Source organism: Rutilus rutilus (assembly GCF_951802725.1).
Source record: "Rutilus rutilus genome assembly, chromosome: 7".
NCBI lineage: Eukaryota > Metazoa > Chordata > Actinopteri > Cypriniformes > Leuciscidae > Rutilus > Rutilus rutilus.
In genome coordinates this window covers 43,202,259-43,225,501 of record NC_140221.1, presented here as the reverse complement: position 1 = coordinate 43,225,501, position 23,243 = coordinate 43,202,259, and the positions used below count along the sequence as shown (strand labels likewise).

Genomic DNA, 23,243 nt, shown 5'->3' with positions numbered 1-23,243 from the left:
GCAAACCAGTATAGATATTTATAGTTATAGCCCAAAGTTTAAAATATGATCTGCTTTTGATATCGTCAGTTTCAGTATCGCTGAATTGCTTGATTCTGTTTCTTATAGTGTTGCTACAGCACGGTGCTGATCCAAACATCAGAAACACTGACGGCAAATCAGCTCTGGACCTGGCAGACCCTTCTGCTAAGACCGTCCTCACTGGTGAGACATGCACGTTCATACATCTGCTTTACAGTCATTAACAAACACACACTGAATCTGATGAGCAGACATGTAAATGCACATTGGGTATGTTTTGCAATGGCATAGCTATTCTTTTTTGTAGTATGTATATTATTCGCAGTAAATAGATTTCCCTAGATTTCTGACTGCACGGAATGCCTGAATGACTTGCTACAAAAATGTGCAATATATAACAAAAGTGCCACAATGTTCTGCACTCCAGTCTGAGAAGTGAATGCCATCATCCATTATTTGATTGGGTAGCCATATGTCAAAGCATTTGTACACAAGATTGGATTAAAATGCCATCTTGACAGCACTCGCAAACTCACCCAATTAAACTGTGAAGTTGCAGCAGAACACTTTAATCAATCCATACCGCATACCCCGTTTCACATGTTAATAAAAAAACGGCAAAGTACTGCGTAATATAAACCGTATGCTTGTTTTCCAGTCTGAAAATAGCTACATTACACTGCATATTCACACATCTTTCGAGTCTGTCTGACACCTGCTGTCTGTCTTTATTCCTTAGGTGAATATAAGAAGGATGAACTGCTGGAGGCAGCAAGGTGAGCTTATGGCACAGTAACTGTAATAATTTAATATCAGTGTGTTGCTGAAATAAACACTTCTATAATTGGTTTCAAGGGGTTTTGGATGGTTGTTCAAACATCTTGGTTTGATTGTTTGAGTACTTTGGGAAGACTGTGCAGAGCTGTAGGTGCTGTATTGGTCATATGTTGATGTTTAGAAAACTTCAAGAATATAGCGTTTTTAGCCATTTGGTTTTCAATCAATGTTTTTTGGACTGGGGAGATTTTGAGTAAAATTGTCCCCTATGATTACAGAATCCTAAAATTACAGAATATTTTCTTAGTAGTGAGTGATAGTACAATGAACTCTTAAATTATATTATATTATGTTTAAATATATACAACATTAGACTTTTAAAGGTTTCTTGCTCCCAAAATCAATTTTTTCATTGCTATGTTCTACCCTCTCTCTGATCTTTTAGAATTAAATGGATTTTTTTTTGTAACCGTGCCTTGAAAAGACTCATGACTATGTAAATTGGCTGTGTTTGCATGCGAAATGAGTAACTAAGTCCAATATAGTTCCTTTATCCTTTAGTTACAGCTCTCAAAACAATCCTAAAGCAAGCCGTTTTTGCAGCTAGGTTTCAATAATTTGTTAAATTTTGCATTTCAAAAGATGACGTGGTCCATTAAGTACATTTGAATCTTCTCTGACTGTCACTGATCCAGAAGTGTCTTTTCTCTAAGTTGCCGTGTTTGTCTCCCTCTGTTTGAAAAACGTCTTTCTTAGGAGCGGGAATGAGGAAAAGTTAATGGCACTTTTGACCCCACTTAACGTCAACTGTCATGCCAGCGATGGACGCAAGGTAACAGATCTGAGTTATTTAATTTAATCAGCATACATTTTTCCGTAATGTTGCTTTTAATATTTGACGTACCTTATAAGATGTAAATTCCTAGTATGACTATTTTAGAAATATTATGTCCGACTTTGTTTCTATACTCTAGTTCTGTTCAAACTCAAATGCAGGATGTGATTGCATGTATTTCATTGGTCATGTAAATGATATAGATGTAGGTCAAGGCAATCCTAAGTCCCCTTGTTTGAGTTTTTTTTTTTCTTTCCGTAATACTGTGTTTAGAGTAAACAGCTCTGACCTAGTTTTACCCATAATGAGTTTAAGTCTGGACGTATGGTTGATGTCATTTTATAATGTTTGTTTCGAGTCTTAACTGCCCCTTTGTTCTCTCTGACCGCTTTTTAATGTCAGTTATTTTTATAAGGGATTTCAGTTGATCTTTGGCGCTTATTGGATCTGACCTTTTACGATGTTTTAGGCAAAAGCTTGTGATCCATTTCTTTCTCTAAACATTATAACAGGACCGTTGATTTCCCCTCAAATCCTCTGTCATCCCTGATAATTTCAGGTCACTTCATTCATCAGTTCTCCCTCCAGACCTCTGTCTCTTTATATCAGAAGGGCTTTTTAGAAATGAGTTCACTTTAGTGTTTTTCTTAAATATTTGCTTGTTTTTCTTGTAGTGGATGTTGAGTTACTGTAACTCATGCTGTAGTATAGTGATATTATGTATTATTACTATATTTTTTTTATTTATTTACCGGTACTGATTTTGATACCTGTGTGTAAATTGTATAGTGATATAATTTGAGAGTAGTGCATTTAGCTTTTTTTTTTGAACTATTAACACCACAATTCACATCAAATACAGGACATTATAGTTGATCAAGCATAAATTATGTTTGAATGAACTCTACATAGACATGAATATTGGGAGTGATATCATGCCTTAGATGTTGTAAACCTAGAAATATCTTTGAACCGCTGACATTTTGTTTTGCAGTCTGAGATTCTTTGTGTGGCAACATTTATGCAACAAACATAGTATATATGAATGGTATCGTTTTTGATATCTGAGCATGAGCAAAGAAAGGGGTTATAGACCTAAGGGATGCACTGATACAATAATAAAGGTTTTCTGTTGTCATATATTATGTGTTGTAAAGAATACAAAGAAATATTGTAGAAAGTAATGAACTAATTTTGTTTCTCATTTTCTGTCATTAAATTGTGTGTATGTACCGTTCAAAAGTTTGGGGTTTTAAATAAATTAATACATTTATTCAGTAAGGACACATTGTAAAGTGTCTTAGGATCTCAGTAAATAAATACATAGGATCAAATGTAGGTTGAAATGAGAATTCTATTTCGCTTGAATTCTGCTCTTTTGAGCTTTCTATTCATTTCTAAGAATCAGGGGGAAAAAAGCCAGTTTCCACACACAACTGTTTTCTATGGAAGCTTGTTTCCGCCACAAAATAAAACATTTTAAAAGATAATTGCGACTCACATCTCACAATTGCGAGACTTCATTTCTCAGAATTGCGAGATATAAAGTCAGAATTGCGTAAAATAAAGTCGCAATTGCGTGTTATAAAGTCAGAATTCTGACTTTTTCTCGCAATTCTGACTTTATAACACATAATTGCGAGTTTATATCGCGCAATTCTGACATCTTTTCTCAGAATTGTGAGATATAAACACAATTCTAAGGAAAAAAGACAGATTTATTTTTTTTACCTCAGAATAGTTTATTTCTCACAATTCTGACTTTATAACACGCAATTGCGACTATTTCTCAGAATTGCGACTTTATTTCTCAGAATTGCGACTTTATATCTCGCAATTGCGACTTTATTTCTCAGAATTGTGACTTTATATCTCGCAATTGCGACTTTATATCTCGCAATTGCGACTTTATATCTCGCAATTGCGACTTTATTTCTCAGAATTGCGACTTTATATCTCAGAATTGCGACTTTATATCTCGCAATTGCGACTTTATTTCTCAGAATTGCGACTTTATATCTCAGAATTACGACTTTATATTTCGCAATTGCGACTTTATTTCTCAGAATTGCGACTTTATTTCTCAGAATTGCGACTTTATATCTCAGAATTGCGACTTTATCTCGCAATTGCGACTTTATTTCTCAGAATTGTGACTTTATATCTCGCAATTGCGACTTTATTTCTCAGAATTGCGACTTTATATCTCAGAATTGCGACTTTATATCTCGCAATTGCGACTTTATTTCTCAGAATTGCGACTTTATATCTCAGAATTGCGACTTTATATCTCGCAATTGCGACTTTATTTCTCAGAATTGCGACTTTATATCTCAGATTGCAACTTTATTTCTCACAATTCTGACCTCATATCTCGCAATTGTGAGAAAAAAAGTCAGAATTGTGAGATAAAAAGTCGCAATTATTATTATTTATTTATTATTCAGTGGCGGAAATAAGCTTCCATAGTTTTCAATATTGATAATAATGAGTAATGTTTCTTGAGCAGCAAGTGAGCATATTAGAATGATTTCTGAAGGGATCATGTGACACTGAAGACTGGAGTAATGATGCTGAAAATACAGCTTTGATAGCAGGAATAAATTACACATTATCATATATTAAAATAGTTTTTAAATTGTAATATTTCACAATATTACTGTTTTTGCTGCATTTTTCATCAAATAAATGCAGTCTTGGTGAGCAGAAAAGACTTCTCTCTACAACATTAAGAAATCTCACCAACCCCAAACTTTTGAACTGTAGTGTGTATATACAGTATATGTAAGTATTATATCAGCCATTGAAAATTTCAAATCGATTTTAGCATTATCTTCTTGTGTGAACTGATCAATAAAAATTTATTTCAAATAAATAATGTTTCTAAAAAAGTAGCAAAATATTTCAGATATTGTGCTTCATATAGGATGCTTTAGCTGTTGTTTTAGGTTTCAAGCACCACAGTTAGCTCTGATGGATAATATGTTAGATTATAGCTAATTTTTTGTTTTTTTTTGTTTTTTTGTTCTGGCGACATTCAGTCAACATCACAAAAAATGCTGGTAAGTTTATTTTGTGAAACAGAAATTAGTTTTATTTGGTCTTCTGTGATTTATTTATTTGTAAAAAAAAATTCTTACAATTTCTTTTTGTTAATTTTTGCCCCTAAAAATCCATCCATACGCTGGTTCACACTTAAAATGCACAGAAACCTGCCTTATTTTTCTGCTGGTCACAATCCATCAATCAACCAATAGCTCTGCTAATGTTTTGATGACTCCTGCAGGTTCTGAAAACAAGGCTTTCATTTACCTCTTTTTTTTATATATTTTTTTTTTACTCTTTTACAAAACTTCTCTAAACTGTCTTCCTTTGCAAGAACTCCACCATGTTTTTACCCCTAAACTCCACATCCACGCACCATCGCTCACGTTTTTGAACCTGTTTGTTTGATTTGTTGTGATCAGCACGCATGCTCTCCACAAACGTGGTGTTTAACTCCTGATTTCTGTCCTGTTTAGATCCATTGTGTGTTTGCTAGAAACGTTGCACTGTTGCCCATTGCTTGTTCTGTACTCTATTTCAGCCCTCATTAATAATGATATGAACTTGAATGTTGCCTCTCCATCCTGCACTGAAAAACATAATTCTCTCAGAGAATGCATCATACATTTGAGGCACATCTTCATTACTAAATGGCTGCGTTGTTGAGATTGATTGTTTTGCTGTGGTTGTGTTCAGGCTGTCATAAGGGCATGTCACCATTATTTCTTCATTATTCACTGCATGAACTGAGAATGAATTTGTAACTTTTTTTGTGTGTTTAGACTATTTAAGTTACTAGTGGTTTATTGAGTCACTTATAATTATCTAAAGTTAAAGGGATAGTTCACCCAAAAATGAAAATTCTTTCATCATTCAAAACTCTCCCTCATGTCGTTCCAAATCTGAGAGATTTCTGTCCCTCCATTGACAGCTACGCAACTACCACTTTGATGCTTCAAAAAGTTCATAAAGAGATTGTAAAATGAATCCATATGAATTGAGCGGTTTAGTCCAAATTTTCTGAAGAGACTCAATCGCTTTATATGAACAGATTTATTTTAGGCTTTTATTCACGTATAAACATTGATCAGGACTAAGCTACGTACTATGGGAGATCGGGCTTTCTGTGCAGCCGCTCCCAGTCCCACTGTGGTTGCTTTTAAATGCGGTCTTAAAACTCACCGTTTTTTTTTGTTTTGGATGATTTTTTTTTATTTTGGTTGTTTCTAAATTGTAGCACTTTGGGATTTTGCTTAAATGTGCGTTACAAATAAAATGTAGTATTAATATTATGATCAGTGAACATAAACAGAAGCTCAACCGAACCTGCTTGACCCGTCAGAACAAACCTCATTGGTTCTTGCTGAAGCTCAAACGTGATGCGTAACACTAGAATGAATCTCATTGGCTCTCACACGTCAAACGATCATGCTTGAGCTTCCGTTTACCGAGCTTCCGAGTTGATTGATTGTTTATATGTGAATAAAAGTCTAAGTTCAATCTGTTCATCATATAAAGCGATCGAGTCTCTTCAGAAATTTGGACTAAATCGCTCAATTCATATGGATTAGTTTCACGATCTCTTTATGAACTTTTCGAAGCGTCAAAGTGTCAGGTGTGTAGCTGTCAATGGAGGAGCAGAAAGCCCTGATTTCATCAGAAAGATCTTCATTTGTGTTCTGAAGATGAACAAAAGTCTTACAGGTTTAAAACGACATGAGGGTTTGTAAATAATGACTGAATTTTCATTTTTGAGTGAACTCTCCGTTTAAGCGATTGAGCTCAAGACAGATTGCAGCTGTAAAGGCCTATTTGCACCAAGAGGCAATAGTGCGCGACAGTGACTGCTCACTTTTTTTAGTGGTTCCACAAAGTATTCCTATTTTTCCCCATTTTCTTTCAAAGAATTTCAATAATCTTGCAATAAAGATATCTAAGACATGAACCGATCCAACCGGCTCTGACTGACAATTGAGTCGAGTTGACATTACAAACTTGCTGGTCTGTGTACTTAAGGCAGTGCAATGCAAATTATGTGATTTAATTTAAAAACGGTGGTAAAATATAAAACTATTATTGGCTTAGAGTCATGGATTATAAGTATAAAACCAATCATTTTTTAAATTTTAAAGCAAAATAATGCTGGATACTGACTCTGTTACATGATTTTCAGTGCTTCATGGGAGTTTGTTGTTGGTGCTGAGCTCTCTTGCTTTTTATTTCTGTTTCTATGGTAACAGTGGTTATTTTCTCTTATAGTTGGACTCTTCTAGGTTTATGATAGGGACACTGAATTTCGGCTTCTAGAAAAGCATATATAACGACTAAGAAAGTATAATACGCATCAGGCTAAGGCATGTGATTTGACCCAAGTGTTTCGCTTTTGGTGTGACCTTTCGTCTGTGATTTGTTCCACTTTTTTTGTTTTGTTCTTGGTGCGAGTAGGCGTTTACCTGTTCTTTAAGATCTTTAATTGCATCCATATATTTACAATTCAATGTGGACTGTAGAAACAGATTTTAGAGGTACTAAAGGCTCGTTCACACCAAGGACGATAACTGATATTTATGATGAATAATGATAAAGATATAGTTCTAAGTATAAAAGAATAGCAGATTTCACACCACAACTATAATGATAATGGCACAGAGATATTATATTGTTGGAATCACTTTCAGAATGTTTTTTTTCCAGCTGATGAATGATTAAAAACATCGACAGCCAATCAGAATCGATCCTGCTTTTACGAGCGCAGGATTTAAAGTGGCAGACGACAAAACTCCACCGCGCTTTGAATAAACAGAATGATATTGTGCGTTCGTGTGGACGCTAATATAGTTATCTTTATAGTTATCGTTCTTGGTGTGAACGGGCCTTTAGGCACCGCTTCTCCATTTGCATCACGAAAACATCAAGAACGAAATTTCAAAACTGAAATGCATTACACAAGTTAGCTGTCTAATGTTGGGATGAGCTACAAGCAAGTTTATATAATTATATTGGGGTTTGGGTTATGTGAGATGAGCGCTTGTATTACTGATGATCATTAATTTAGCTCCATTAAGTGAACTGAATATATTTAGACAGGTTATTAATTTTTCTCTCTTCTTTTCCAGTCCACCCCTCTTCACCTGGCCGCTGGGTATAATCGTGTGCGTATAGTGCAGCTACTGCTGCAATACGGTGCTGACGTCCATGCCAAAGACAAAGGGTGAGCAACTACTACTTCCTGTCTCTCTCTTAAAAATGTAGTGTCCAGTGTGTAAAGCCAACATGAAATATAACCTATTTTTACTTTTACTTTTTTTGTATTGTATAAATACACTACCATTCAAAAGTTTGAGGTCAGTAATATGTTGTTTTAAAGAAATTAATGCTTTTATTCAGCAAGGATGCGTTAAACTGATCAAAACTGACTGTAAAGTCTTTTACTTTGTTACAAAAGATTTCTATTTTAAATAGATTGTCTTCTTATGAACTTTCTTATTCATCCAAGAATCTTGAATAAATACATATCATGGTTTCCACAAATATGTTAAGCGGCACAACTGTTTTCAACATTGATAATAATCAGAAATATTTCTTGAGCAGCAAATATTAGAATGATTTCTGAAGGATCATGTGACACTGAAGACTGGAGTAGTGATGCTGAAAATTCAACTTTGATCACAGGAATAAATTACACTTTAAAATATATTTTAAAGTTCTTTTAAATCGTAATGTTTAAAAATATTACATGATCAAATAAATGCAGCCTTGGCGAGTGTAATGGCGCTTTTCCATTACCAGTACCAGCTCGACTCGGCTCGCTTTTCGCTCCGTTTTCCATTGCAGATAGTACCTCCACAATAGCACCTGGTCGTCATAGCGACACCGCAGGAAACTGCCGTGACTTAATCTTCTACGCGACACACACCTGCTACCCACACACACAGGACAATGGAGGAAATCGAGTGTATGCTGTTTTTGGATGTTTTTGTTTTTGCTGTTTTTTATTCAGGATACTCCGTCTGGCGCGTGCAATGATGACGCAGTGAATAGTGACGATTCTCTCTGACCAATCAGCAGTCTGCCGTGTTTTCACGTCACATTTTAGTATCGCCACAGCTCGCTCAGAACCTCGCCGGAGGTGATGCGAAAAAAAGTACCTGGAAGCAGGTGCAGGTACAACTTTTACACAGTGGAAAACCAAACAAAGGCGAGCCGAGGCGAGCTGGTACTGTGTAGTGGAAAAGCGCCATAAGACACTCTTTCAAAAACAACAACCCCAAACTTTTGAATATCATTAGTATTGTATATGTGTATATATAATACATCAAATTGTATTGCATATATTATTTATTTTAAATAATCTGCTCTGAACAATTAGACCAGGAACGTGAATTAACAAAAGGTCATCAGCGTTTATCATGATCTTTTGATAAATTGTGAAATAATCTTTTTTCCTCTATCCCTCTCTCTCTATCAGTGGTCTGGTTCCTTTGCACAATGCGTGCTCTTATGGTCACTACGAGGTCACAGAGCTCCTGTTAAAGGTAAATAGAATAATCCAGCCAATATTTACTTATATATGCTCCTCCAGCACAGATGCTTTATTGTTTTGATTCTGAGTTTCTATTTAATGTGATTGACGGTTCCCTGTATGTCTCGCTCCCAGCACGGGGCGTGCGTCAACGCCATGGACTTATGGCAGTTCACCCCGCTGCACGAGGCGGCCAGTAAGAATCGAGTGGAGGTGTGTTCACTGCTGCTGAGTCACGGCGCCGATCCCACACTGCTCAACTGCCACGGCAAGAGCGCGGTGGATGTGGCGCCCACACCTGAGCTTAAAGAGAGACTCACCTGTAAGGGCAATTCACCCTGCATCCGCTTATTTCAATATAAGGTGCAATCATTTGATCTTTTGTGATTTTTTTTTTCCTTCGTCCAGATGAGTTCAAAGGACACACGCTTTTGCAAGCGGCCCGTGAGGCAGACATGGCCAAGGTCAAGAAAACGGCTCAAGAGATCATCAGCTTCAAACACCCTCACTCGCACGACTCCGCTCTGGTGAGCGCAGGGCATGATCTCTGAATGCTGAGGGTTTTAATGATGTGTTTATTAAGATCTCTAACCGTTTTTTGTTTCGCAGCACTGCGCCGTAGCGTCTCCTCATCCCAAACGCAAACAGGTCACAGAGCTGCTCCTCCGGAAAGGTGCCAACATTCACGAGAAGAACAAGGAGTGAGTCTTCCACTTTGGTAGATATGTTGTTGAATCTCTTGGTTGCTGTTTCTCACATTCGCTTATTCTTTCTTCCACTAGTTTTATGACTCCGTTCCACGTAGCGGCTGAGCGGGGTCATAATGATGCGCTTGAAGTCCTGCAGAAACATGGAGCGAAGGTACCAGCATGGGATATGTTCCAGGATCTAGTGAGCTGCTTTGCTATATGCCGTCTACTTTGGCAGCTGCTTTCATCTTCAACTATATAAATGTATCTGTTATCTCATACCCTACCCTATGGGATACAATGTGTTACACACTTCAGGACTTCTTTTTTTTATAAATCAAATTGTAAATTATAAAACAATGATACATTAAAAATTTTGGTAACACTTTACAATAAGGTCTCATTTGTTACCATTAGTGTATTAACCAACATGAACTAGCCATGAGCAATACATTTGTTATTGTGTTTGTTAATCTTTAACGTTAGTTCAAATACAGCCGTTCACGTTAGGTCACAGTGCATTAACTAATGTTAACAAATACGACTTTAGATTTTAATAATGTATTAGTAAATGTTGAAATTAATAACAAAGATAAATAAAAGCTGTAAAAGTGTGGTTCATTCTTAATTTAAATTAACTAATGTTGATTAATGAAATCTTATTGTAAAGTGTTACCAACATTTGATATACTGTACTATAATTATGATATATACTATATAACAATGGCTTTTCACTATGTAAATTCCCTCAAAATGCAGAATATTTGCACACAAATATTGAGTGAAATTGTGCCATTTTTAACTAGGAGCTATTTTCTAAGTTTGGGGTCGGTATGATTTCTCGGTAACACTTTACTTGAAGGGGTGTGCATAAGACTGACATGACATCTTCATAATCATGTCAATTATGTCATTTTTAATGCAAAGATGACATTGTTTGAGATGTCTTTGTCATGACAACTTGACATAAGCCAATACATCATAACCTGTCAGTGTCTTTGTCATGACAACTTGACATTACCAAGACAACATAACCCATAAAGCTAAGTAGTTTATTAAGTTTGATAATTAATCTGCTTTGTCATGTTTGACACATTTATGACAGGTTATGATGTATTGGTGTATGTCAAGTTGTCATGGCAAAGACATCTCAAACAATGTCATATTTGCATAAAAATGTCATAATTGACCGAATGACACTTAATGACAGTTGTCATAAACATGCATAAAACCTCCTTCATGTGTCATGTCATGATTATGGAGGTGTCATGTCAGTCTTATGCACACCCCTTCAAGTAAAGTGTTACCGATTTCGCTTCTGCTCTTCAGTAAAAACTGTAATATTGTGAAATTTTATTACAATTATTACAACTGTTTTCTATTTGAATATATTTTAAAATGTAATTTATTCCTGTGATTTAAAGTTGTATTTTCAGCATCAATACTCCAGTCTTCAGTGTCACATGATCCTTCAGAAATAATTCGAATATGTTTCTAAACAGTTGTGCTGATTAATATTTTTGTGGAAACCGTAATACTACTACAAGCGGACCCCAAACTTTTGAACAGTACTTTATCTTTATAATAAACCTTTTTCGCTGAGCTTTGTGTGTGTGTGTGTGTGTGTGTGTGTTCAGGTGAATGCTGTGGACACACTGGGACAGACAGCTCTGCACAGGGCGGCCCTTGCTGGCCACATCCAGACTTGCAGACTATTGCTGAGTTACGGAGCCGACCCGTCAATCATTTCATTGCAGGGCTTCACAGCTTCACAAATGGGGAATGAAGCCATTCAGCAAATACTTAATGGTAGTTTTACATCCGTTACTCTGAGCTGTTTTTCCAGTATGATTAATGAATTTTTCTGAATTAAACGCTAAAGATGTCGTTAATCTGTAATGATTTTCCTGCATTTATTTCTCCAGAGAACATTCCTCCCCGTAATTCGGACGTGGATTATCGTTTTCTCGAGGCTGCTAAAGCCGGAGACCTTGACACAGTGAAGGTAGATAACAGTTTAGCAACTTTAAAGTTAACATGTTCAAAATCTATTTCACTTCAGCAATGTGACGTAAAACAGGACATTATAAATTACAATTACAAACTAAATTACACACACAGTTTGTTTTTTATTTTTGCTTCTAATAAATAACTAGATAAGAACTTATGTTGAAGAGCAAAACATATTGTCAAGATATTTACCACAGACCTTATTTTACTCATTGTACAAAAAAAAAAACGTAAAAAAAACCTCCAAGAACCAGCAGCGAATTTGACTTCGGGGGAAAATTGGTTCATGTAAACGTACCTAATCAATTATTATTATTCATTTGATGGTGGTTTGTGAAGGAAGATGTTTGTGTGTGTCCTCCATAGCAACTGTGCTCCCCTCAAAACGTGAACTGTCGTGATCTGGAGGGCCGTCACTCCACCCCGTTGCATTTTGCTGCAGGCTACAACCGCGTGGCCGTGGTGGAATACCTGCTGCATCATGGGGCCGACGTGCACGCTAAAGATAAAGGGTACGATCATCTTCCTCTGACTATCATTGCTCTGTTTTGGCATTATCTGACTGTCACTGACTCTCTATCTTTCTCTTGATCAGTGGTCTGGTTCCTTTACACAACGCGTGTTCGTATGGTCACTATGAGGTGGCAGAGCTGCTGGTGAGACATGGCGCGTCTGTGAACGTGGCGGACCTTTGGAAGTTCACACCATTACATGAAGCTGCAGCCAAGGGCAAATATGAGATCTGCAAACTACTGCTCAAGGTTTGATACCTCAGATGGAGAAATCATGCACATGTTGGCCTCATAATGAATGTCATGATTGCGTGGGAATTTCATATTTTCATATCGTTGAGACGCTCACTGCTTATTTTGCCACACTCTACATTTCACTTTCGGCTCACAAATACTATTGAATAAACGAACCCATGTTAAATATGAATATAATAGAATAGAATTAATATAGTATTATCCAATGTCCTGTATTTATTTGGGGTCAAGGAATTCAGATAGTGTATGTATATATATGTATATGTATGTATATATACAATATTATATTTATACAATTTATATATTCCAAAAAGTCTAGAATTTGACAAACTTAAATATGAAAAAAAAAAAAAACACATTTACACACACACACATACGTATATATATACACACACATATACATACATGTGTATATATATGTATATACATGTGTATATATATGTATATTGTGTGTATATATATGTATATTGTATATATATGTATATATATGTATGTGTGTGTGTGTGTGTGTGTGTGTGTAAATATGTGGGGTTTTTTTTTTCATATTTAAGTTTGTCAAATTCTAGACTTTTTGGAATATATAAATTGTATAAATATAATATTGTAATATATATGATATTTTAATATATATAAATACTTAAATATCTGTAAATGTATTATAGTTTTTATTATTATAAAATAAAAAACAAAGTGTCCTAAAAATATCTGTTAAAAAACTAATTAAGATTTGAACATATTTGTTCACTAGTTCTTGTTGAGAATCTCATTAAATATTTTAGCTGCCATTTAGATTAAATCCAATTAAAACCATTCACCAATAATTTTACGTGCATGCTACTTTTTCCTCACTTAAAGTCTGTGTTAAAGGTGAAATTGTGCCTTTAGCATCAACTTTAAAATGTTTTACTTTTTTTTGCAGTCTTAAATCATATCTACTCTCTCTTTAGCATGGGGCTGACCCATCTAAGAAGAACCGCGATGGCAACATGGCTCTGGACATGGTGAAGGACGGAGACACGGACATCCAGGACCTTCTGCGTGGAGACGCTGCTCTGCTGGATGCCGCTAAGAAGGGCTGTTTGGCTCGCGTGCAGAAACTCTGCAGTCCTGAGAACATCAACTGCAGAGACACACAGGGCAGGAACTCCACACCACTGCACCTGGCAGGTAACGTGCTTTCTCACACTGAACACGCATTCAATCTCGTCTGTCTGCTGTTTTATTGATGAATTAATTCATTTTTAAATGAATTCAGCTGGTTACAATAACCTGGAGGTGGCCGAGTATCTCCTGGAGCACGGAGCGGATGTGAACGCTCAGGATAAAGGAGGACTGATCCCTCTGCATAACGCTGCTTCATATGGGGTGAGAGATCAGGCTGTGGGAAGTTTTGTCTTCATAAATTACTTTATCTTTAAAGGATTGGTTTTGTAGAATACTTACTCCAGTCTGAAATGTCACATGATCCTTCAGAAATCATTCTAATATGCTGATTTGCTGCTCTAGAAACATTTATTATTATGATCAGTATGTTGAGAACAGTTGTGCTGCTTAAAGGAACACTCCACCGTTTTTTGAAATAGGGCTTATTCACTTTCTTTCCTACATTTAGATAGGTGGGCAAATGCATTTTTGTCTCAGTGCATGCATTGTTTTAGTTTGACAGGGTCGGCGCTAGCTTAGCTTAGCATAATGAATGGAATCCTTTGTTGCCAGCTAGCATGTCCTGAGTAAAAGTGATATAAAAAAAAAAAAAAAAACGAATTACTTCTTGTGGCCTGCGTATACACAAGTACAAATAGTGATGCAGATTAACACTAGGCGATTTCCTAGGCAGATATTGACTTATATATTAAGGACTATATTAGGGGGAAGCACAGGCGAAGCACTGCTACTTGGGCGTGATATCTCTGCGCCCAAGTAGCAGTGCTTCGCCTGTGCTTCCCCCTAATATAGTCCCAAGTCAATATCTGCATAGGAAATCGCCTAGTGTTAATCTGCATCGCTATTTGTACTTGTTGTGAATACGCAGGCCACAAGAAGTAATTAGGTGGTTTTTTTTTTTTTTTATATCTCTTTTACTCAGGACATGCTAGCTGGCAACAAAGGATTCCATTCATTATGCTAAGCTAAGCTAGCGTCGACCCTGTCAAACTAAAACAATGCATGCACTGAGACAAAAATGCATTTGCCCACCTATCTAAATGTAGGAAAGAAGGTGAATAAGCCCTATTTCAAAAAACGGTGGAGTGTTCCTTTAATGTTTTTGTGGAAACTGATGCATAATTTTGTTTCAGGATTCATTGACGAAAAGGAAGTTCAAAAGAACTGAATTTAATGTCTTTACTGTCACTTTTGTTTAATGCATCATTACTGAATACAAGTAATTTCTGCCCCAAAGTCAGTAGAGAACAATGTTGTATGTGTGTATGTGTGTGTGTATGTATGTATGTAGTGCTGAACACTATTGTGGTGGAATCATGACACTAATACTGCTTCTATAATTGCCTTCTCTCTTGTTCTGTCCAGCATGTGGACATCGCTGCCCTCCTGATCAAGTTTAACACGTGCGTGAATGCGACAGATAAGTGGGCGTTCACTCCGCTGCACGAGGCTGCACAGAAGGGCCGTACACAGCTGTGTGCACTGCTACTGGCACACGGCGCTGACCCCACCATGAAGAACCAGGAGGGACAGACCGCTCTGGACCTGGCCACGGTAAACTACCCTACCAGAACTGTTAGATTGCAATTTGCAATAAAAATGTTAAAGGAAAGTGAAAATGTATGCATTTACATGTATTCATTTAGACTTTCAAATGAGGAAATCAATAAGCAATTGTGCAAATGCTTTGTGAAAATTGACTTCTAAAATAAACTTCTACATATTACATGTTTCTGAAATAACAGAACTTGTGAATAACAGATTTGATTGAATTGTATTATTGGTCAGTGTTATTTTCCCCACTTATGTAAGCAGAAAAAAAGTTGTTTCAGTGGTGGAGAATTTTATTTTACTTTTTAACATTCATATTTAACATTTTTTGCATTTAGCAGACTCCTTTTATCCAGCAGACACAACTTGCAAAAGAGGAACTAAAGCAATTAGTCAAAAAGCCGACAATAATCGTATTGAAGATTGTAAAAACATAACACTTTACAGTAAAGTCCAATTCATTAACATTAGTAAATGCATTAGCTAACAAGAAATAACAATGAGTAATTAATATTTTACAGAATTTATTAATTTATGTTAATGTTAGTTAATAAAAATATAATTCTTCATTGTTTGTTCATGTTAGTTCAAAGTGCATTCACAATTGTTAACAGATACGACTTTAAAATGTATTAGTAAGTGTTGATATCAACGTTAACTAAGATAAACAAATGCTGTATTCTTCATTATTAATTCATGTTTGCTATCGTTAACTACTGTTACCAAATATAACCTTATTGTCATGTGTTACCAACATTACACAGATGAATAATGCACAATATGACCAGAAACATGTTGTAATAAAGTAAAAAAGGTTTATTTTAGATTTTTGGATTTCGTGTTCACTAGTAAGGCGCTGATTAAGTTCATTCATCTGTGTTTATCAGGCCGATGACATCCGTGCGTTGCTGATGGACGCGATGCCTCCTGATGCTCTTCCCAGCTGTTTCAAACCGCAGGCCACCGTCCTCAGCGCCGCTCTGATATCACCCGCCTCCACACCCTCCTGCCTCTCCGCCGCCTCCAGCATCGATAACCTGGCCGGGCCCCTCTGCGACGGGGCCAGTGGAGGGGCGACAGGACCTGCTGATGGAGCCGCCGGAACTGAGCGGAAGGAAGGAGATGGTGAGAAAGATCAAGATGTTGTGAAAAGAAGTTAGTGAGAAGAAACAATAGAACTTCCTCAGAAGAGTCATTCATTCAGGAATCAGAATACGCTGATACCGTATTGCTTTCATTCTCTAAAAAGAACCACTTCATAGCTTGTTCTTAAACATCACAGGTGTTGGGGCTTATGCATCACAAGTAATGCGAGTAATGTAATCAGATTACTTTTTTAAAAGTAACTAGTAAAGTGATGCACTACTTTAAATAAGTTACTTTGTTTTCCCATTTATTGATTGACAGCTCTCCTTTCCCCATGTTGAGAGAAATCGGGAGTAAGTGTAGAGGCATTGTGTGCGCTAAATGTGAGCACATCTCACTTGCACAAAAACAGGTTCAGTATTCCTCAAAATGAATAAAGACAGTGAAATGCAAACTTAGAATATTATGCAAACCTGCAATAATTAAATGTTAAATAATCTCACTTTATTAACCAATTAATAAGGAAAACTGACTTTAGTTTAGTTTAATTTTATTGTTTTTAATGCTGGAGTAAGAATGTTCACTTCATTCGTTCGCTTATTCACTTCACTTTTAGTGTGAAATGGCCTTTACATTTGCAAAAATTAAAAGTTTTCTTTTTAAAGAAACAAGCCCAGCCCAGTTGAGAAAAAGTTGCCAAAAAAGTAACGTAGCAAATTACTTCCCATAAAAAGTAACTAACACAAGCCGCGTTTCCATTACCCTTCAAATTGCGCAAATAGAAATTGCGAAATGAAAATACGCCCAATGGAAACATGTCAATTTCGCGAAAGCTCCCATTTATCGCAAAAAAGTTTTTCCGCTCACATGAGGTGGTTTTTCAGGCAATTCGAAAAAGAAATATTTCGCAAAACTGAAATGGAAACAGTTTTTGCGCATTTACAGGTCACCTGACGTACGTAGACGATGCGGTATGTTTGGACAGAATATGAGACAGAGTTCTGTAGTAAATTCATATAAGACAAAATAATTACAGGAATAATGGATTCTAAACCTCAAATAAATGCCACAATCAAGACCTTGAAGCAGATATGAGGGAGAAACACCCAGAAACACCACACATGTGCCGCTCACAAGTATAATAAGTGTCGTTTCTCACCATTAATGCTTGGAAAACACACATACATCTCCTTCGATTAATAGTAATGGCTAGTGCAGTGGCTGGGATATACATAAACCTACCAATGTCAGTTGCCATGGTTTTTGGAATGATTTTACTTATCGCGAGAGGAAAAAATTAGGTTTTAGTCGCATAACTTCGGTTAATGGAAACGCCGTCATTTCGCAATAGTTTTGTCGACATTTAGAAAAAATCTTAATGGATTGGACCATTTACCAATCTGGGGCCGTATTCACAAAGAATTTTAAGGCTAAAAGTAGCTCCTAACTGGCGAATTTAGGAGCAACTCCTAAAAATAATGGGCGTGTCACTCCTAACTTTAGGACTCCTAATTTTTTTCACTAAGAGTAATTCACAAAGCATTTTAGCCCTAAAAGTAGCACCTAAGTCTGGGACAGCTTAAAAGAAGTCGAGAGGACTCCTAACTCACTAAGACCTATTCACAAACCGCTTTTTGTGGCATTTCACGTCGCGATGTTTTGAAATGCGTACGCGGCGGCTACAGGAGCTTCCAATCGCGAGGGAATAATTTTGCATTGTAGGCATAACTAGGGCTGCAATAACGCCACCAACAACAACCAAAACTAGGCTACTCATTGCATTTAAACTAATTGTAACGTTTCATTGTGAATCAAATTAAAATGTTCTTCTCTTTGCAAACGTAGGCAGAGGCAGATAGTGACAGATTAATTCAATAATGTTGCAAAGATATTGCATCAATCCATATGTTTCATTAGGCTACTAGGCTATTTGTTTTGCCTTACTCTTTATTCATTTAGGCTATTTATTCAGTTATTCATCATCTTCCGTCCTTCGCACTACTTGTGTAGCGCACGCTTAATGAGACCTGTCACCTGTCACTCATCATCGTAGGGGAGGGGTTTGGAATCATTCCCGCGTTACAATCATCAGCCAATCAAGGTGGTCACTTCAGTCAAGCTCGTGCATGAGTAATGACGTCATCCATAGCAACGAAGACTCACTCTTAGTTTAGGAGTTGTCATTTTTCTTTGCTAAGAGTAGGTCTGAAAGGCGTTGTGAATAACTTCTAAGAGAAAACTCCTAGCTAAAATCTTTTAGTGCGATTTAGGAGTACTCCTAGTGGTAAGATAAAATGCTTTGTGAATACGGCCCCTGTAATGGAAATGCACCTACAATTAGTTACTTTTTAGGGAGTAAAGCAATATTGTAATGCATTACTTTTAAAGTAACTTTCCCCAACACTGCTGGACTGCTGTATGATTTTGATTCACTAAAAATTACTGCCTTATAAGAAACATTGGCCTGGAATCAAACTACACTACACTGATTTATTCAAAAGAACCGGTCATTCGTTCAGGTATCGGACTACACTTCTGCTGCTGCTGAATAGTATTCCAGTAAACACTGTTAGACTACTTCAGATCATCAATTTACTCACATTGGTGGAGGAATGAAAGTCTGAGTAACGCTAGTAGAATTTTATATCATTAAAATCATTCACTTCTGAGAAAAAAGAAAAAAAACTTTACATTTTTACAATTTTTATTTTGTTAAAATGTCTTTATGTACCATAGCTGTCCTAGATATGAACATCTCACAATTCCTGAAGAGTCTGGGGCTTGAACACTTGAGGGACATCTTCGAGAGAGAACAGGTGAGAAAGACAGAGACATCTTTCAACTTTTTTATTTCCTATAGTTCAACGTTTTTGCGTGTTTGTAACGGTGCGTCCTTTTTCCATTAGATCACTCTGGACGTGTTGGCTGACATGGGTCACGAGGAGCTCAAGGAGATCGGCATCAACGCTTACGGACACCGTCATAAACTCATCAAAGGCATTGAGAGGCTTCTGGGAGGACAGCAGGGTGAGTGTCCATCTCATAAAACATCAGTTCTGCTGCGCCTGCTTGCATCAGTATATTTTTATTAGATTTGAATCTTGTTATCTGTAACGCCGCAGGTGCCAACCCATACCTGACCTTCCACTGCACCAATCAGGGCACAGTTTTGATTGACCTGGCTGTGGATGATAAAGAGTTTCAGTCCGTTGAGGAAGAGGTAAAACATGAACACTTCTGGGCTGTTTCAAATAGCCGTCTGCTTGGGCTCTGTGTGATGAGTGTTTTTTTTTTTTGGTCACAGATGCAAAGCACAATTCGGGAGCACAGGGATGGAGGAAACGCGGGTGGCGTTTTCAGTCGATATAATGTCCTCAAGGTAAACACACACCAAATGTATTCAACATTAGTGCTATTTAACTGATCTAAAATAGGTATTGCTGTCCAAAAGAGTATTACATAAACATATTGTATGATCTTTTTTTAATATAGAAACATATCTTAAAGGGTCAGTTCACCTAAAATCGAAAATTCTGTCATCATGTCGTTCCAGACCCATTAGACTTGTTCTCTGGAACACAAATGAAGATATTTTTTATGAAATCTGAGAGATTTCTTTCTTTCCATTTGAAAGTCTATTCACCCAAAGCTCTGACGGTTGTGAAGAGATCATAAAGAAAATGTGAATTTAGTGGTTTAATCCAAGTCTTCTGAAGAGACGTGATCGCTTTATGTGATTTAATTTAGACTTTTATTTACATACTGTATAAACATTGATCAGCAAACATAAAATCAAGCTCAACTATATTTGCTTGATGCACGTGAACAAACCTCATTGGTTCTTGCAGAAGCTCAAACGTGCTGCGTAACACGAGAATGAACCTCATTGGTTCTTGCAGAAGCTCAAACGTGCTGCGTAACACGAGAATGAACCTCATTGGTTCTTGCAGAAGCTCAAACGTGATGCGTAACACGAGAATGAACCTCATTGGTTCTTGCTGAAGCTCAAACGTGCTGCGTAACACAAGAATGAACCTCATTGGTTCTTGCAGAAGCTCAAACATGATGCGTAACACGAGAATGAACCTCATTGATTCTTGCAGAAGCTCAAACATGATGCGTAACACGAGAATGAACCTCATTGGTTCTTGCTGAAGCTCAAACGTGCTGCGTAACACGAGAATGAACCTCATTGGTTCTTGCAGAAGCTCAAACATGATGCGTAACACGAGAATGAACCTCATTGATTCTTGCTGAAGCTCAAACGTGCTGCGTAACACGAGAATGAACCTCATTGGTTCTTGCAGAAGCTCAAACGTGATGCGTAACACGAGAATGAACCTCATTGGTTCTTGCTGAAGCTCAAACGTGCTGCGTAACACAAGAATGAACCTCATTGGTTCTTGCAGAAGCTCAAACATGATGCGTAACACAAGAATGAACCTCATTGGTTCTTGCAGAAGCTCAAACGTGATGCGTAACACGAGAATGAACCTCATTGGTTCTTGCAGAAGCTCAAACGTGATGCGTAACACGAGAATGAACCTCATTGGTTCTCATGCTTGAGGTTCCTTGACCATATTTGAATGCTGTAAACATTGTGTGCTGATCATTTGTGTTCCCGAAGATGAACGAAAGTCTTATGGGTTTGGAACGACATGAGGGCGAGTAAATGACAGAATTTTAATTTTTGGATGAACTATCACTTTATCTAAGTCTGTTTTACTCTTGAGCAAATTCTAACTGTCATCTAATTGTCACGTAGATCCAGAAGGTGGTGAATAAGAAACTGAGAGAGCGATATACACACAGGCAGAAAGAGATTGCAGACGAGAATCACAACCACCACAATGAGCGAATGCTGTTTCACGGTAAGTGCAGAACTCGCTTGAATTGAAAACATGCTTAGACAAATGAAACGTAAAGAATAAAAGTAATTTTATTTATAAATGTAAAACTTCAGTTTCATTTCAGTTTTTATATTTAGTGCAGAAATTGTAGGGCTTTTGATATATATAACAATACATATATTAAACAATATATTACCTTGTAAGGACACAAAGAAAATGGTCTATTCTAATTCTATATATATATTTTCATCTTATGAATGAATCTCATCTTGATTTTCTATTCATCAAAAAGTCATGCAGCATAACTGGTTTCAACATTGATATCAACTTTGCATCTCAGCGATAAATTATATTGTAAAATATTTTTTACTATTTAAATTTATTGTATTTTTATATATTTCAAAATTACTATTTTTGCTGTATTTTTGATCAAATAAATTCAGCTTTGATTAGCATAAGAGACTTCTTACAAAAACATTTTAATAATTGTACCGACCATGCTCTGTTTGAGCTGCTAATTTTTAATTAATTAGTTTTGGTAGGCCATTATTTTTATCCCTTATAAGACCACAAACCTTACCATCTGCCTATACAAATTAATTTATTAATACCAAATGACCTTCAAAGTTCTAGTTTAAAGTACTTCCTGTCATTGAAATGTACTGTAAATGCATCACTGCTATATGTAGCCATGAATTGCATTTTGCTTTGAGTTGAGTTGTTTTCCTTATCATAATCCTAAGCACGTTTTGTTTTTTCAGGATCTCCGTTCATAAATGCCATCATCCATAAAGGATTCGATGAGCGTCATGCATATATTGGTGGCATGTTTGGAGCTGGCATATATTTCGCAGAGAACTCGTCTAAGAGTAACCAGTACGTCTATGGCATCGGGGGCGGCACTGGCTGCCCCACTCACAAAGACCGTTCCTGTTACGTGTGCCACAGGTACATGAACACACCTGACACAATAAGATAATGCAACATAAACACATGCACAAGTGGATGTTCTTCATGTTCATGTGTTGATTTCCCGCAGGCAAATGTTGTTCTGTCGTGTGACATTGGGAAAGTCCTTTCTGCAGTTCAGCGCCATGAAGATGGCCCACGCTCCCCCTGGACATCACTCTGTGATCGGCCGTCCCAGTGTCAACGGCCTGGCCTACGCCGAGTATGTCATCTACCGCGGAGAACAGGTACGCCAAAGACCAATGATAGCTCCGAGTTGTTTAACAGCCTTTTCTGGAAAGTTTGCTTTGAGTTGCTTCATTTTGGCCAGATTTTGTTAGTATATCAGGGCCTTTAGTGTAACTGTACTGTGTAAAAACACCAGATGCAGGCTAGGTCTGTTTTTAGAATGGCGTGTCATGCGTGAGACGCCGCAAAAGATGCGAACACAATGGTTAAACACGTCCGCCTAGCACGTTTACATTGAAAAACAATGGAAAAGTAACGCAGTGGAATGAAAAAACATGTGTGAATGGCCACTTCATGTGTTTTGTTGTTGTTGTTGTTTTCCAGGCCTATCCAGAGTATCTCATCACTTATCAGATAATAAAGCCGGACAGCACGCCTCAGTCCTCCACAGGAGCAGAGCAGAAGTCATAGTCAATACACTGCGTTTCACACTCACTCACTCACTCGCTCACTCATTCTTTCTCACTCTCGTTGCACAAAGGAAATGTGAACTTTCCCATGTACCCACGTCTTACCCATGGAATTCCCATGTCTGAATTATGAATTTGCACTTTTAAAAACAAGTTACTTAAGTTATTTGAAAATAGTTGCAATTGTGAAGTCTAATGTACAGGTAGTATAAAGAAAACATGTAAAACTGACTGTTTAACAATGCTATTTGAGTTGTATTTTAATGGAACCTTTTTTTTGAGTCTGTTCGTTTCTTTTAAATAAATCTCATCAACAGGA

General features: G+C 36.9%; 1 protein-coding gene across 4 annotated transcripts in view; it reads left to right on the top strand.

The window, feature by feature from the left end:
• Positions 1 to 23,243, top strand: part of tnksb (tankyrase, TRF1-interacting ankyrin-related ADP-ribose polymerase b) — a 26,075-nt gene extending 2,832 nt beyond the window's left edge. The window contains exons 3-28 of one of the 4 annotated variants that reach the window (XM_084415338.1): positions 109 to 204; positions 761 to 797; positions 1,555 to 1,630; positions 4,675 to 4,695; positions 7,795 to 7,889; positions 9,147 to 9,213; positions 9,336 to 9,522; positions 9,609 to 9,727; positions 9,810 to 9,901; positions 9,983 to 10,061; positions 11,527 to 11,698; positions 11,815 to 11,894; positions 12,266 to 12,411; positions 12,495 to 12,660; positions 13,614 to 13,833; positions 13,922 to 14,031; positions 15,196 to 15,384; positions 16,269 to 16,506; positions 19,204 to 19,283; positions 19,374 to 19,494; positions 19,590 to 19,687; positions 19,772 to 19,846; positions 21,233 to 21,338; positions 22,079 to 22,265; positions 22,357 to 22,513; positions 22,839 to 23,243. In XM_084415338.1, coding sequence (XP_084271464.1) covers positions 109 to 204; positions 761 to 797; positions 1,555 to 1,630; positions 4,675 to 4,695; positions 7,795 to 7,889; positions 9,147 to 9,213; positions 9,336 to 9,522; positions 9,609 to 9,727; positions 9,810 to 9,901; positions 9,983 to 10,061; positions 11,527 to 11,698; positions 11,815 to 11,894; positions 12,266 to 12,411; positions 12,495 to 12,660; positions 13,614 to 13,833; positions 13,922 to 14,031; positions 15,196 to 15,384; positions 16,269 to 16,506; positions 19,204 to 19,283; positions 19,374 to 19,494; positions 19,590 to 19,687; positions 19,772 to 19,846; positions 21,233 to 21,338; positions 22,079 to 22,265; positions 22,357 to 22,513; positions 22,839 to 22,925 — 3,101 coding nt within the window. In that variant the 3' untranslated portion in view covers positions 22,926 to 23,243. Of the gene's footprint in view, positions 1 to 108; positions 205 to 760; positions 798 to 1,554; positions 1,631 to 4,674; positions 4,696 to 7,794; positions 7,890 to 9,146; positions 9,214 to 9,335; positions 9,523 to 9,608; positions 9,728 to 9,809; positions 9,902 to 9,982; positions 10,092 to 11,526; positions 11,699 to 11,814; positions 11,895 to 12,265; positions 12,412 to 12,494; positions 12,661 to 13,613; positions 13,834 to 13,921; positions 14,032 to 15,195; positions 15,385 to 16,268; positions 16,507 to 19,203; positions 19,284 to 19,373; positions 19,495 to 19,589; positions 19,688 to 19,771; positions 19,847 to 21,232; positions 21,339 to 22,078; positions 22,266 to 22,356; positions 22,514 to 22,838 lie in introns of all 4 variants that reach the window. The other 3 variants (XM_084415336.1, XM_084415339.1, XM_084415337.1) reach the window with 3 other exon arrangements.